Here is a 16586-nt window from a genome sequence, read left to right as displayed (position 1 = left end):
ATACCATAGCTTACATTACTGAGTGCTTATTACACGCCATACAATTTTCTAAGCATTTTGCGTATTATCTCATTTAATCTTCATAACAATCCTATGAAGTTAAAACTATTGTCGTCTCCCTTATGCAAATGAGAATACCAAGGTGCAGAGAATAAATCCACTTGTTCAAGGTTAAGTGGTACAGCCAGGAAATCTGACTCCAGAGCTTGGCACTAAAGCATTACACTACACTTTAAAAGAAGAGTCCTTTTTAAGATGACATGAATGTAGAAAACCCTGCTAAGAAATGTGCATTTGGGGCAGGCTCACTTAAATAACGCTTCCTCTGGACCATTTTTCAGGGATATTATGACGGTCAAACATGATGATTTAGAACCGTCACCCTTATCACTACTAATATTTCACCTGAAATTTATAAAATATCATGTATTTGTTTCCATAGAATTCCTGAGAATAACAGTTTACCTCTCCGAGCCTCAGTTTACTCATTTTTTAAATGAAGATTTTGGAATAAATTACTAAAGTTTCTCTCAGTAATTATATTATTCTAAGTAATACTGATGTTTACAAGAGTTCCTCTAGGCAATATCTGAGCATTTGACAGTCACAGACTTGTAGAGCTCTATGTGCCCAAGATTATAATACAGTGTCTAGTACCTATCCTGAACAAAAATACATAAAGCTATCATTGTTAAAATTGCCAGCCCACTTCTCCACTTTCGTTTTATGTATAACGCTGTAAATGCGAAAAGAGTCATCTGGTAGAAAAAAAGTTAAGATTTGTTTTGTAAGGATTTCCTAAATTAAATTAAATTAAATCGAGAACAATGGGTCAAACTGGTCAGGAAAAAACAAAGCTCTATAAGTAAAAGTATGCAGAGCTTCTTGGGCAGCAGGAAGGGAGTCTGCGTTCTCGGCCAAACCAGCCTGGGAGGAGTTCTCACCAACCTCTATAACCAGACCTACAAACTTGTACTGGACCAAACCCATCCCCCAGTTCAAGCCGCTCTGAGGCGTTCAGCTTGGGGCTCATGGGGAAGCTGTTACCAATGCAGATTCCGGGAGCCCACCCCCAGAGGCTCTGAGCCAGTAAGTCTGGGGTGAGGCCCGAGCCCCACTTTCACAGACCCCGGACAGTCCTCAGCTGACACCTGGAGCCCCACTAAGCAAAGCCTGGCCCCACAGCCCACCTGGCTCTCCCAGTGAGGAACAGAGCTTCAGGAAAGGCAGGTGTTTTGCAAACTTCTACCTCCATGGCCCAAGAGCGAGTCTGAATCCTAGAGAAACAGTTTTACTTGCTAAAAAAGTGCCTAAATGCCTATGGGTGGAGTAGCACTGAAAAGATCCCATTATTAGGATTTAAAAGCGTGTTTAATTTAAGAATACTTTGGAAGCAAAAATTTAAGCTTTCTCACAGCTCTGAAAAGGACTGAAATACTATGCTACTAATTAGTAATTGTGATGGACCCAGCTGCGGAGATGAAAATTTTGGGCAATCTTTTAGAGCTGCACAATTAGGACAACTCTTTAATGCTCTCGTGCATAAAAGCTAGTGGTTTTCTATAACAGCCTTTTTAATTGAACAATGCGCCAGAGTTTCTAATTTCTGGTAAAGTACAAGATGCCAAAAATAATTATCTGAAGGAATAGAAAGAATTTTAATAAACCTTCAAAAATGATGCAAATTCTAGACTTTTGTATCCCTAGAGCCAATTTTCAATTACCCGCTAAGCTGGAGGCAACTACATCAGCAGAGTTTCTCAGCCTCAGCAATACTGTCATCTGGGGCCAGGTAATTCCTTCTTGTGGGGGCGGGGGAGAGGTCCTGGGACGGTTAGCATGTCTCTGGCCTCTGCACACTAACTGCCAGTAGCTGACCCCTTACACACACACACACACAGCAACAACCAGATATGTCTCCAGACATTGCCAAGTGGCCCTGCTGAGAACCACCGCCTGTGACCGTGGAGAGTTAAAGTATAATCTTACGATCCAACCTCTGGGCTCTAGTGTCAGAACCCACAGGGGCTGGCACTCACTCTGCCTCATCACCCCTGACTCCATCCCTTTTCCACCAACTCTGTGTGGTTCTCCCCTCTGCTTCTACCTCCGTGGGGCTGGCCTGGGGCCCCTGGGTAAGTGACGATATTAATAGCAAAGCAGCTATTTTCTCATGAGCGGGCATAAAGCTAAGCACGTCGTTCCATGTAGCTCTAATACCATGTCTGTGTGTTAGATGTTGTTCCCATTTTACAGATGGCAAGACTAAGACACAGAGGGACTAAGTTGACTGACTTAGTTTTTTGCAGAGGCAGCGTTCAAACCTGGGTCCACCTGACATTAGGGCCTGCACCTGCTCTTACCACTAAACTACACTGTAGCTTTTCTGAGGGTTGGGGGTCACTCTTCCTGTTTCCATGTGGCAGGATCCCCTGTTAGAGTGTCTCCACAGGCCTCTCTTCTCTCTGTCCCCTTAACTCATTCTTCCCGGGGGAGGGGGTGGCAATTGGATGGGGAGGACCCACTTACCTGATGGGTGAACTGGGAGAAGGAACTGGGCATGTCCAATCCCACCCTCTCTCCTGGGTCTGGGATCTCCCCGCTGGCAGAGGGCACACAGTCTCGACCCGCTCCCTCCATAGAGCAGGGGGCCTGCGTGGGTAGGGGAAGCCTGCATTGTCCAGTTCTGCATGTAAGTGGGTGGTGGGTAGGCTTAATTCTGGGGGCATATTAGGAATCCCACTTGGCTGCAAGTCTAAGCCACATTCTCCGAAGAGTTTTTATCAGTTATAATGCTGATTTTTGGATCTCCATCCTCCTGACTCCTGTTTTTACCTCTCATTTCATTCCAAACTGGAGCAGTAAGCAGGGGTGTAATTGTGGAGCCCCCTCGATATCCAATACTGAGCACAATGCCTTGCACATGTACATTCTCAATACGTACGGCAGACCTAGTTACCACAGGCTGGGATCTGACAAGGATTTACTCAGGTCTCCCATAATCCTTTCAGGTTCACAGAGTGATGCTGTAAAACCATGACAAATGCCTGGATTATATCCCCCTCTCTTTTAAACTTTTTAAAAATCAGGTTTTAAATGACTACATCAACTAATGTGCTCCCAGCCATCAACTGGTCCTCCCAATTCCTTGATGGAGATGCCCAGGGCAAGGAGATGGAACAAGCACGAAAAGGTTCAGGGAAGTGTTCCATACACAGCTACTGAGAGATGGCTGTGTCTATTCCTCCATGTAATTCTTTTTCTTCCTCTAAGAATAACACTGCATTTGCCAACATTCTCCCATTCAAAATGTTAAAGAAACCATAAGAACAAAGTCCTGAAGACTCACCAATTTTTCCAATGAGATTATTTTGAAGATAGAGGATTTTTAAATCCCGGCACCACTTGTCAATATGTTCTAGTCTTTCTATTTCTTGCTGATGCAAGGAGAGTTCCTCCAGGGAAAAAATTATGCAGTCATTGTGCTCGGCATTCCGTCTAATAAGATCTTCCGTGACTGAAAGAAAAATTTGTTACATATTATATCTCCATCTCCATTAAGTTATTAATGCATTGGTTTTTCCTTGCAGTTAGATGTGAATTCTCCAGGCCCAAGTCATTTTCAAAAGGACAGAGATCAGAGAAGTGCTTCCTCCTGCTGGGAGCTTTTGTGACTCCAGGGTGACTTAGAAGAAAGATGTGGTGATACATTTTGTCTTTCTTACACTGGGATCTACACACATTTCACTGTATGGATGGAGACCAAGTTGACAGGTAATGACCCTGAGAACGTGGAATCTTGAGGTGGTATCATGTCGAACTGGATGAGACCCACTAAGTAATCCAAGACAGAGCAACCGTACCTGCTCTGCTCCAGAGAGGTACGGTTGGGCTGACAGAGGGCAGAAATATGAAAGCATCTCCATTCAACAGCCACAACCATTCAATAAGGAAAGGTTCACTCACTCATTCATTTATTCAACTGGTATTTATTTAACTAGAGTGGAAGAGACAGGAGAGGAACACCCCAGATTTTGCACTGCAATCTTATAAAGCACTTGGTCCGTTTCCAGGAGGAATGAAAGAAGCTGCTAGCAGGAGGAGGGGTTGCGAGAGTCCCCACCCCCCTGACAAGAGTGATGAGTAGCACGGGGCTGGCCTGATGCCACAGGCCAGGACCATAGGATGACGGTAGCACCAAGGTACTGGAGACAACACCTGGGTCCACAGTGAGGGCCAAGGACAGGACACGCACCCTCCTTGTAACGTGTACTAAAATCAAGGAGGTAATGACAATGGAGAAAACTTGTATTTTCCAGTGCTATTAAAAATTATTAATCCGTGTGAACCCTCACATTTTAGGTGGAATGTGGAAATATCACATGTCCATCCTACAAGATCATAAAGATTCATTTATTGCCTTTACAAGGTGCCAAGCACTGTCTAAATGCTATGCATGTATTAACATGTGAGTATGTACAATGATTATTTATCTTTTTCAGATGAGGAATTGAGGCACAGATAGTTTAAATAACTTGCCCAAGGTCTCGCTAGTAAGTGCTAGAGCGAGGTTTTAAGTGTAGGAATCCGGCACCTGACCGCGTGCTCTGAACCACTATGCTCCACTGCCCCAAAAGCGAGCAAATAAGAGCCTCTCAAAATTTCTCAAGCTTCCTAAATGCACAAGCTTCTCTAGCGGAGACAAAGCTCTTCACAGCACCTTCAGCTGCCCCGCTTCTGTGCCACATCCTTAAGTGAAGTTTGCCTTTTTTGAACAATGTGAAAACATGTACGAACTCCATCATTTGTGTGCAGTTAGCTGAACCCTCTGCTACTTCCAGTGGTAGGAGATGGGGCTACTTGCGGTGACAGCTCTTTGGAAGAAAGACAAGGGAAACGCAGAGGTTAAGAGATTAAAATACCACACATGGGGAATGTTCCTGCCGCTCTAAGCTTTTTTGGCTCCACTAACAGCAAAGATGGCTGCAAACTAGATCCTGGGGAGGGGGCAGGCCAAAGAGGTGTTAGAAGGCTAATAGGGCAGTCCCACCAGCCCTGGCTCGCTGGGATCCCTACTGCCTGCTGCACTCTGCCGTCTCTGGATGTTGCTGCTATTAGGCAAGCTGGCTTGAACAGACTGCTCTATTCAAGGAAACGAAAAACAATAAACTTTCTGAAAACCAAACTTGCAAGAGAAGCGAATTAAAACTACTCTCCAGAACTCCCACCACCAAAGTTGGTTCTAACAGCTTAAATCAACTGACAATGAATAAATGGGTACAGCCAAGTTGAGGATACATCAAAGCTGCTGTGTAAAGTCAATACCATTATCTGCCTCTGAAGTTTATCTACAAGAATTCTCTTAGCAAGGATGCAACACAGCTTAAGGGGTTGGGATGGCACAACCAATGTTATTTCAGCTAACTTAATGAAATGTGGAAGTGATGCCCCGCTGTGATGAAGACAGACCCTCAATGACTAACAGTGTGTATGTGACTTAAATGACACAAATCCATGGAGCAGGGATTGGACTTCGGAGGCCTCGCTGCCATTAGAGGTGGGGTCGATGGGCCAGGAGGACGTGCCCTTCCAGAGCCCATGCCCTCTCCTCCAGACCGTGGCGCAGGTGGAGAACAATGGAAGTCTCTGCCGAAGGGGCCCCAAGCCTGCCTCCACGTCCTACGCTGGATGCTTCTCCAGGTCCATTCCTGAAGGCAGGCTGCACCGTCAGGCACACATTCCTACACCCAGGGGTGTCCAAGGAGCGGCTGTTTTCTGGGGATGTGGGGGGCTTGGATGTGTAGGCTGCGGTGTCTACCCTCATACGTGGGCATGAGGGACCAGGATAGAGCCGCGGATGGGAAGAGGAGGGAGGTACGGACGAAGGAGCTGGCTTTCCACAAGCCACCACGTGCTGGCACAGAACCCAAGGAGTCTGAGAAACTTATATTGAATGTAGCCTTCTGGGTTGTTATGAAGGTGTACTTGTCAAGGAAGGAAGATGCATTTTATTCAGCAGTTTGATGTATAACTTGATACATGGGCCTCCACTCATATTCTTACCGCCAACCCCCAGCTGCCCCAGCTGAAGGCTTAGTTGGGTACCCAGCTTGAAGACACAGCCTAACTTGAACCCCATAGAGCTGTCAGCCTCACAGATACAGTGAAGTCGAATGCGGGCAGGGGAGTTCTGATGGCATCTTGTGAAGCATCTGCACAGGCCACGTGGGGCCTCCTGGCTCTCGGGGACACAAAAGGTATCACAGGTTCCTCCAGGTCTACAGACTTGAAAACTTTTCTGATTTACCTAACCCTGAAGACTTGCTGGTCCCTCCAACTGTTGACTAAGTTCTCAATGGTGCCAAACGTCCTTCCTATGTTCTCTGGCTACACCTTTCTTAAAATTTAAGAAATTATTATTATTATTATTATTTTTTTAATTTACTTATTTATGGTTGTGTTGGGTCTTCGTTTCTGTGCGAGGGCTTTCTCTAGTTGCGGCAAGCGGGGGCCACTCTTCATCATGGTGCGTGGGCCTCTCACTATCGCGGCCTCTCTTGTTGCGGAGCACAGGCTCCAGACGCGCAGGCTCAGCAGTTGTGGCTCACGGGCCCAGTTGCTCTGCGGCATGTGGGATCTTCCCAGACCAGGGCTCGAACCCGTGTCCCCTGCATTGGCAGGCAGACTCTCAACCACTGCGCCACCAGGGAAGCCCAGAAATTATTTTCATTATGCTATTATGTGCATGAATTTGATCAGTTGCGTGCAATTGTCAAATCCTCCCTTTCAGAGGCATGTAGATATTAGGAAGGAATTATGTTGATCCGTATCTCCTAATCATGAGAATTAAGATGATAAAAATCACTGTTAGTGGAAAGGGGTGGGGAAAGGTGGGGGAGTTGGCATAAATAACAAATTTACACACACACGCACACACGTGGGAGAGGAGGGGCTCAGTTTCACTCAGCACAAGAGGGAAGTCTGCCCAACAGCAACAGTTACACACAATGAGGATAGATTAAAAGAAAATCAAGAGGAGAATCACAGAGGAAGGTAGAACTGTGAAGGTCTGGAATTTCCCAGCAGCCCCTTTCTGAACTCTTCTATGTTAAGCAAACTGCTGTGTGGCACACTGATTTCATAGTTACATATTGTGTAACTCAGGAAACTGCTGTTACACAATACTGCCTCACCTGTGATGGCAAACATCAGTGCAAAAGCCAGGGTCCCCAAGAAGAAATGTGTCAGAATATCTACATGGTGTATGGAGGTTATAGTGTTTCAGACTTTGAAATGGGAAAACATTTTGTGGTTTTATGTACTGTGCAATTGAGACCAAACATTCTTTAACTCCAAGGAGCACTGTTCGCCTTTAGAAAGTCCTACTCTAAATAATACAGCACTGCATTTACAAGAAATCACTCTAGGGACTTAAAAAGGCTTTGGAAGCATTAATATGTCATCATAAGACTATTTCAAGACAGATGGTATTACAGTGCCTATCACATGGTATAGAAGAACATGCCAAGGTACTTACTATATGAAATATACTTTCACTTCCTTATTTTGAAAAAATTCAAACAGCAAAATACAGGATTCAGATGGACTCTGAGAAGTGTCTCACCTACAGAAGGTCATAACCAATGTCTGAATGAGTGGCTGATGAAGGATACTAACAATTATAACCACAGATTCATACTTATCGCCCTAAAAGAATTCTGCCGTGGATTCCAAAGTTTTAAGAAAAACTGATGAGCTACCCTAGGCTTCTTTTCAATTCCTTAATACGACTGGGTTCTCAATAACTTGAAGGAGTTTCAATAAAATGACTTTGCAGGGTAGGGGGGGCAAAGGGCAAGAGGAGAAGTTTTCTGGAATACTAGAGGTTGTCATGTTGTGTTTACTATGAAAGAGATTTCAGTGTATTGAACGAGGTTCTAGAAACTCCCAAAGCCAACAATTTAGTGTTCATCCTTCAGGTTTTATATCGTGTTTTGTAAACAACCCTCTCTTTCTTGCTGGATTAGAATAAAATTAGTAATATATGTTTTGGGCAGATTCTGCAGAATTTGTAAACATCTTGAAAGACCTAGTGGATACATACATGAAACAGAGATTTAACATAAATGAAGGGGTTACAAATAGGTGAAGATTTCATCTTGCAGCATCTAAACTTTTTTTCTTTTATTGTTTTCCATGGGCATTTTTAGAAACAGGATTACTCATTTGCCCTGCCTTTTCTTACTGACTCATGGTTATCATGAGCGTTGGTGGCCATACTCTACACCCTGATCCCATGACACTGTTAGAGGCACTCACGCAGAGTGTGCTGTTACAAACACGGACAGGGTGTACGGGGCAAGGACGGAAGAATACAGAAAGTACAGTGAGTACAAAGGAGGGAGTGATCCATGCTACTGAGTGACAAGAAGAAGGTCAAGCGAAGCATCATGGAGAAGAAGTCCGGGCTGGATCGTGAAATGTGAGTAGATATTTGCCAGATAAACAAATGAGGAAAGGACGCCACAGGCTATGGTAGACGCTACAGTGCCCAGTTCCCCCCTTCAGGCCTGAAGGATTACTTCCTGCTGCTGGGAGTTCTGCCAGAAGGCAGCCCTCACCTGCCCACCGTGAAGTCACCTCAGCTGAAGAAACATCTCAACCAAGGTCATGCCCCTTCCCAGGAAAGTCCATATCCAGTGATCGATTGGTGTGGGGCTAAAAGGGCCCAACCCTCTCACCCCAACTTGGGAAAACCAGAGGTCCGTTCCAAGTTCAGAGCTCCTTCCGATTTCCAGGTTGGTTGGCTAAGGCCTTTGTTAAGATGCATCCCAGCCTTTCTCCCCTCTCTGCCCGATCTTGCTTTCTTCCCTACCCACTCCAATGACACTCCCTAAAAAACCTCCAGCACACCAGCCTCCATCTAAAAGTCTGCCTCCTGGGGAACCCAACCTGGAAGGGTGGATACCGGAAGTGGCACACAAAAGCAGACGCTAGCTAACATGGAACATTGAATATTTGTTCCCCGTTGATAGTAACCTCACATGGTGGAGGGCATGAGCTAGATCTCTGGGGCCTCTTTCATAAGGGCAATAATCCCAATATGAGGGTTCTGTGCTCATGACCTAATCATCTCCCAAAGGCCCCGCCTCCTAATACCATCACCTCGAGTGTTAAGATGTCACCATATGAATTTTGGTGGGAAACAAACATTCAGTCTATAGCAAACGGGATATTAAATGGAAGGGAACACACTGGTAAGTGTGACACATCAGGCATTAGGGAAATATGGGGGAAACTGTAACTTTAAGGGCAGCTGTATTGGGCGGCTGCCACTAAACACAATTGACAAGGTGAGGCTGAGAGTGACAACTGAACATTAAAAGCTAGCTGTGAAAACCACAGTACTACACTGATAGCACATAAAGAGGTTTTCTCCCTGAAAGCAGAGGGCAGAGAACCAGGACAAGGAGTAAATCATTAGAGTAGCAGAGCCTTCAGGTTCCAGACACGATGGAGTCACAGGCACAGGATTTACCCTCCAGCCTAAGATAACTAAAAATCAAGACAAAATATAAGAAAGTAATGCTTTTTTTAAAAAAATTTGTCATTGGGAACTCAAAGGAGAAAGTATTTTGAACAGAATATAACATGAAAAAAACCAGCGTATCAAAATCTGTGGGGTGCAGCTAAAACATAACTTGGAAGAAATTTATAGCACTAAATGCCTATAGGAAGAAAGAAGAAAGGTCCCAAATATCAGCTTCTTCTTTGAGAAACTAAAAAAACGAAACAAAACAAAACAAATTAAACCCAAAGTAAGCATAAGAAAGTAAATAATAAAGGCTATAGCAGAAATCAATGAAATGGAAAACAGAAAAACAACAGAGAAAAATCAATAAAAATACTTTAAGGAAATAAAATTGGTGAATTTCTTGCCAGACTGATCAGTAAAATGAAGAAGACACAAATACCTGATTATAAGCAAACAAACAAACAAAAACACTTGCAGCAAGCTAGGAAGAGAAGGGAACTGACCCAACTTGATAAAGGGCATCTACAAGAGACCTACAGCTATCATCTTACTTACTGCACAAAGACTGAATGCTTTTCCCAAGATCAGGGAAAAGGCAAGGATAGCTGTTCTCACCATTTCAACATTGTACTAAAGGTTCTAGCCAGATTCTAGCAATAAGGCAAGAAAGAGAAATAAAAGGCATCCAGATAGGAAAGGAAGAAGTAGAATTATCTCTCTTTGCAGACAGCATGATTGTCTATGGAGAATATCCAACAAAATCTACATCAAAAGCTGGTAGAACTCATAGCAGAGTTTAGCAAGTTTGCAGGATATAAGATCTATAATGGAAAAGTCAATTATATTTCTACATACCAATATCATGTACAATGGTGTCTTATTAAAAAACTGAGTTAAATGGATGATAGAATAATGTAAAACTTAAAATTAGGGAAACAAAAACATAAGAGAAAAATCTATGTGAACTTGGGTTAGGTAGGTAAAGATTTCTTGGATGGCACGAAAAGCAAAATCTATAAAAGAACAAGTTGGTAAGCTGGACTTCAAAATTTTAAACTTCTGCTCTTTGAAAAACACTGTTAAGAGAATGAAAATATAAGCCATAGATGGAGAGAAAATATTTGCAAATCATACATTCTATAAAGGACTTATATGTAGACTATATATAGAACTCTTAAAACAATCATAAGAAAACAAATCATACATAAGTTTGAGTGGACAAAGGTTTTCATTTTTCTTTGGTAATATCTAGGAGTAAAATAGCTGGGTCATAGGATAAGAATAAAATTTTCATTAATTTTGTTTACTACTGTTTGTCTATTTTGTTTCCTATTGTCTTACCTTATGTTTTCTACTACATTGATTTTAGCTCTTGTGCTATTCCAGGTTTCTATTTATTTTTGGTTTAATTTGTAATCTTTTTCTAGTATCTTAAGGTGGAACCTCAGGTTATTTATTGCCTATGCCCTAATTTCCAGAACCTGGGAATATGTTACCTTGCCTGGCAAAAGGGCAAAGGGACTTTGCAAATGTGATTAAGGGTAAGGACCTTAAGATGGGGAGAGTACCCTAGATTCTACAGGTAGACCCACTCTAATCACACACAGCCTTAAAATCAGAGAGACTTTCCTGGCCACGTCAGAGATTGAGATGGAAGAAGAAGAAAAAGAGATGCATAGAATGAGAAGGATTCAACCCACCACTGCTGGCTCTAAACATGAAGAAAGGGAGCCACAAGCCAAGGAACACGGGTGGCCTCTAGAATCTAGAAATGGCCTTAAGCTGAGAACCAACAATGAAATGAGGATCTCAGTCCTATTACTGTAAGGAACCAAATTCTGCCAACAACAAATAAGCAAGAAAATGCTCCTCCCCTAGAGCTTCCAGAAAGGAACATAGTCTCACTGACACCCTGATTTCAGGTAGGGTGAAAATCTACAAGAACATCTATAAGAGTCTGATACAGGGACTCTATATCAGACTTGTGACCTGCAGAACTGTAGCTGCTAAATTTGTAGTAATTTGTTATGGCAGCTGTAGGAAACTAACACACTGCTTTAAAGTCTTTGTGTGCTAATTTCAGCACCTCTATCATCTTGGGATCTGTTTTTATTAACTGCTTCTGTTCTTGATCATGGCCACATGTTTCTGCTCCTTGTGTCTAGCAATTTTTAATTGTAGGCTGGTCGTTGTAGTCTTCTATTGAAGCACTGTAGAAAGTCTAGATTATATCACTGTCCTTTAAAAGGAGTGGAACTTTATTCTCGCAGGCAGTTAAAGCACTGACAGAACCTTTTTTCCCTGTTAGGCTTGACTGTATTTTTTGTTAGAGTGGATCTATTTTAGTTTTGAACTTAGCCCTAGAGCATGGCCATTACTCCAGGGCCCAGTACTTACTGCTAAGGTATGGTTTTCTTGGGGGTCTCAAATGAATACTTAAAGGGCTCAGCAAGGTCTTTTAACTCCGGATGGGCCAGGACTCCTGTATCTTCCAGGACTGCCTGACCTCTGGCATCTCCATTCAACACTCTGCCCCACAGTAGGTGATCTCTTTCAGGTCTCTCCAAGTCTTTGCTACACATGCTCAGCCAGCCCTTGCCTAAACCCTATAGTAAACGTCCCCATGAAGTCTTCTTCCCTCCTCCATTCCATACTGTACCTCCTTCTCTGTATCCTACCCCATAAATTACAGCAACTTCAGCAGCTCAGAAGGCTAATTTCTGCCTTAGCTCTGCAAGACCACTACTTTGCTTGAATTCTATCTTCTTTACTGCAAGTAGGAAAGTGCCTCTACAAAGAAAGCTGGGGTGACAGTGGGGTATGACTTTTGCATTTCCCTTCTCTCAAGGAGCATGGTTATGTCCTACTTGTTGCTCCTGCCCAATTTCATAGTTGTCTACAGTGGAAGGTTAAGTCCAATACCAGTTACTCTATTATAGCTGTAGAAAGAAGCCCTAAAATGTATCATTTTTATGACTTAGCACTTTAACCAAGTTTTTCCAATGACCTGTCTCAAGAGAGTTTCTATGGTACTTATTTCAGACAGTTATTAGGAGGATTAAGTGCCCTATGCATGTAAAGCATTCAGCAGGGGGGTGGTACGCTCTCAAAGAAGGACTGGTTAAGAAGAATTATGCACATGTTTAAATTGTTAAATTTTCAAGTGCACTGTCTGAGCAATTTCACTATGACCACTCATATAAACTTAAATGAATATAACAGTCAAAGTATTTTAATTTTCTTAAGGTACAGAATATTTGTCTAAGCATTCCTCTTTCAGTTACATCGATGAATAATTACAGAAAGGAAATAGCTGTTCCAGCCTTACAGCTATTGTCAAATAAAGTCATTAAGTTAAAAACAAAGTTAAACAAATTAGTACAGTCTTTAGTAACCAGTTCAGTTTGAAAATTAAATTAGGCCCTCCATAAAAAAATAAAACAAATTAAAAACACTCTATTTATCCATAATTAAGTGTTTTGCTTACTTCTTAAACTTTGTCTATGTGCTTGGTATGTAAATATATGCAATTTCTTTAAAGGATGTTTTTCTTGGAAGCCCATCTTTCATCAAAAAGCTTTTCCTTATATAGCTAAAATGTTTGTGAAAAGCATTTAGCGATTGTTCATAGGTGTGTGATGAACAATCCACGTGGTATCCAGCAACGTATCTCACCTCAATTTCAAAGAGCTTGAAATTAATGGTGAACAACACATGAATTAAGACTTAGAACTATGAAACAAAAGATTTAAAGGATTTGTTATAAGCAGTTGATGAAGTCTACGATATAATGGCAATGAATAAGAAGGATGATTCTAATGGGAGTTTCCTAGTCAAGGTGACCTGAGAAGAGTTAATATAAAACTGATTTTTTCCACTATGTGCCTTTAAGAAAATGAAGACATTATGAAAGGTCACTGAGCTGGAGCCCCAAATTTAATTCTAACCTATCACATAACAAGTGCAAGGTTTGGGACCAGATGCTTAAACTTTCTGCATAACGGATTCCATCTGTATGGTTTTACACATGGCATGGATTAGAGACCACTGAGCGCCCTTTCGGGGATAACATCCTATGGCCCTGTGGGTACTTGACTTCCCCCAGCAAATGCATACACAGATCACATCTCCATGAGACTAATCACCCTAATTTGATAGTCACAGTAATACAAAATGAATTCTGTATTAAATTTTTGTTTTAAAAAAGAAGCTCATTCTTCTGTAAATCATAATCTCCACCAGATTAAATGTGCAGAGAAGAACTAATTCTTTCATTTTCCCCTAGCCACTGCCCCTGGGCTTGACACTGCTCTCCCTGCGCAGATTCTAACACTAAAAGTAGTCTCTTTGACTTTCAACATGAGAACTTGCACCATGACCTCTCTTCTCCTCACCAGACCTTCCCTTACATTCAAGAGACAGTGTAGCAACATATTAAAGAAAGCCAGCCCTTTCAGGTTCACATCCCAGATACATCACTTACTGTGTGACAACTGGCAAGTTGCCTAACCTCTCTGTGCTTCAGATTCCTCATCTGCAAAATGGAGGTGACAGTAGTGTCTATTTCATAAGATTTTTGTGAGGACTCTAGGAGTTAACACAGAGAAACCACTCAGAACATTGCCTAGAAGGCAGCAAGTACACGACGTACTTGCTGCCATTATTAAGCCATTATTACCATCTTCTCTCAGAAGCCCAAGTTTTTTCTCCTGATGTAGACAGTTCAGAACTGTGGAAAGAGCAGTAAAAAGAATCTTGTATCTTAGTTTTGACTCTATAGTGACTGATATTTTTAAGTAAGTGTTTGCCTTCTTCCTCAAAGGGAGAAGCTCCAGGAGGGCCGGCCCACCTGTTTGTTCACCACTGTATCCTCAACGCCTGACACAGGGTAGGAACTCCAATACAATTCTGATAAGTTAATGATTTAACAAATGAAGGTGGACAGGATTCAGAGACAGAGGGCAAAGGATAATCCACAGAAAAGTAAAAAATGTTGATGAGCAAAAAGGAAAAGAAAAATCTGGGACCACAGTATGGGGATAAGGGGAGGAAAAGTGTGAAAGGAAATAACTGGTTTCCGAACGAAGTGTTAACATATAAAATCACCAGCCCCCTTCCACCACCAGGCTGTCAGCTCTTCCAGGGCAGAAACCCCATCATCCAACACGGTCTCTTGATTTAAAAGTATTCACTATGACACTTTTACAGTAAGTGATAAATTCGGTGGAACTGTATAAAATTGCCACGTGTAAAGGTCAAAGACGGTGTCGATATTGGAAAGGTTCAACCTGGTATAATTGGTTCACTCTAACATAAATAACTGTTAATCCTGCCAACTCAGTCTCTTGGTACATTTATAATCACATTTACAACACCGGCTGTCTGTAAACAGTACTATTACTGCCTACGTTTTGGAGGTGAGGAAGTCTCACAGCTGATAGGTGCCGGAGTCGGTTCCCTCAACCACTAGGCTACACTGCCTTCCCAAAGAGTCCGAGGGCTGTGGTTCAGAGACAGCGACTAGCCCACGCTGCAGGCAAGGAGATGCGCGGGCTCGAACCCGGCGTGTCTGACGCCAAAACCCTAGACCTTCCACTAGCCAGCCTTTCCGTCAAATCCAATGCTTTTCTCCCCCCCCCCGCCCCCCCCGACGCCCACCCCATTTTACAGAACGGGAACCTGAGTCTCGCCGGGGCCAAGCTGCCCCGCCAGTCAGCGGGGGACATGGCACTGCCGGGTCTGCAGAGGGCGAAGGGCTGGGCCGGGCTGGGGTCCGCTGGCGGGAAGGGGCCCCGAGGGTCCCAAGAGGCCCGGGACGATGCCCAGAACGGGGACTAATGAGGGCGGAAGGTGGGAGAGGGCGCTTACTCCGTCCCATGGCGCCTCTCGGGTTCGCGGGCCCGGGAACCTCGACCAGGACCCCCAAGGACTCCCTGGACGCCTCCTAGTCTCGCCTCGGCGCGTCCGCACCTGGGAGCCATGGCAACGGGAACTCTACGGCGGCCGCGCGGGGCCAGGCGGGGCCGCGTTTCCCGACTCAGGAGGAGCAAGGAGGCGAGAATGGGCAGAGGAGGGGCTCCCCGCGAGGAGACAGGGGCGACCCGCAACCCAGACCTAGTGCTCCTCCACGTCCCCACCTTCCACCTTCGCAGACTGCTTCGCTTTCCCCAGATCAACTGGCCAGACTAAACAAAGAACCCAGGGACGCTCTGTTTCCTGAGGGGATCTGCTTCCTAGGCCTGCCTCTTAGCCCGCCCTTTACTTTTTTTTTTCTCTTTGTATTTTATTTAACGCCTTCCGGAGCCAGGAAATCTGGAATCGGCCCACACTCCATTTCCCAGAGGTGTGACCTTAAACTTCCTTAACCTTAGTTTCCACCTGTTAGATGAGTGCCAATAATAACCTCCAAGGATCATTGTGAAGCTTTAATGAGATAATTTGAGTGAATGAAAGACACTTTTTTAAAACAGCAGACTCAGTATTTAGGGGATGGAGCAGGCTACCCAGGAAAGGTGCCCCATTCTTTTGGACATTGGGCACTTCTTCATCTTGGGATCTTTTCACTAAAATCTAGGATAAGAGCTCCTTCTGGGAGCAGGGTCTTGACAGATTGTTTGACACTCTGGTGGAATAGAGAAGAGATGTGGTTGCTAAAACAGGGAAACCAGGAATATTTACTTCGTAATTTGTCATGGGCCAGGCTGGGCTGGTTATGCTGTGTCCTTCCTCAACTCAACATCACAGACACCGTTTCTTAGAATCAGAGGACCCATGGGCCACAGAGGACAGGTGTACAGTGTGCTATGATCGTTACAGCCCACTGACGGGAAGGGAAACTGGGAAATAAATCACAATGTGACAGCTCCGGGTAAAGTCAAGTTCATTTCATTCAAACTGAATGTGGTAGTTTAAAGAGCCATGGTGTGTGTCTGCTTATGCAAATCATTATTCAAAATAGACTTATTTCTTTGGCTCTTGGAAATGTAACAAGATGAGTGGGGCTTCCTGAGAAAACTGCTGCAACATATTCTATATATAAGTAGAAATAAAT

At 43.6% G+C, this 16586-nt stretch overlaps 1 protein-coding gene across 2 annotated transcripts in view; it reads right to left on the bottom strand.

Moving 5' to 3' along the window:
• DNAAF11 (dynein axonemal assembly factor 11) overlaps nucleotides 1-15528 on the bottom strand; it is a 74193-nt gene extending 58665 nt beyond the window's left edge. For both annotated transcript variants that reach the window (XM_059901250.1, XM_059901251.1), the window contains exons 1-2: nucleotides 15404-15528; nucleotides 3350-3517 (exon numbers count right to left, since the gene is read on the bottom strand). In XM_059901250.1, the coding sequence (XP_059757233.1) occupies nucleotides 3350-3517; nucleotides 15404-15413 (178 nt within the window). In that variant the 5' untranslated portion in view covers nucleotides 15414-15528. The remainder of the gene's footprint in view (nucleotides 1-3349; nucleotides 3518-15403) is intronic.
• Between the last annotated feature and the right edge of the window lie 1058 nt (nucleotides 15529-16586).

This window comes from Balaenoptera ricei, chromosome 17 (assembly GCF_028023285.1).
Source record: "Balaenoptera ricei isolate mBalRic1 chromosome 17, mBalRic1.hap2, whole genome shotgun sequence".
NCBI lineage: Eukaryota > Metazoa > Chordata > Mammalia > Artiodactyla > Balaenopteridae > Balaenoptera > Balaenoptera ricei.
Note: the sequence above shows the minus strand (reverse complement) of the source record. Positions and strands in the feature narration are given on the sequence as shown.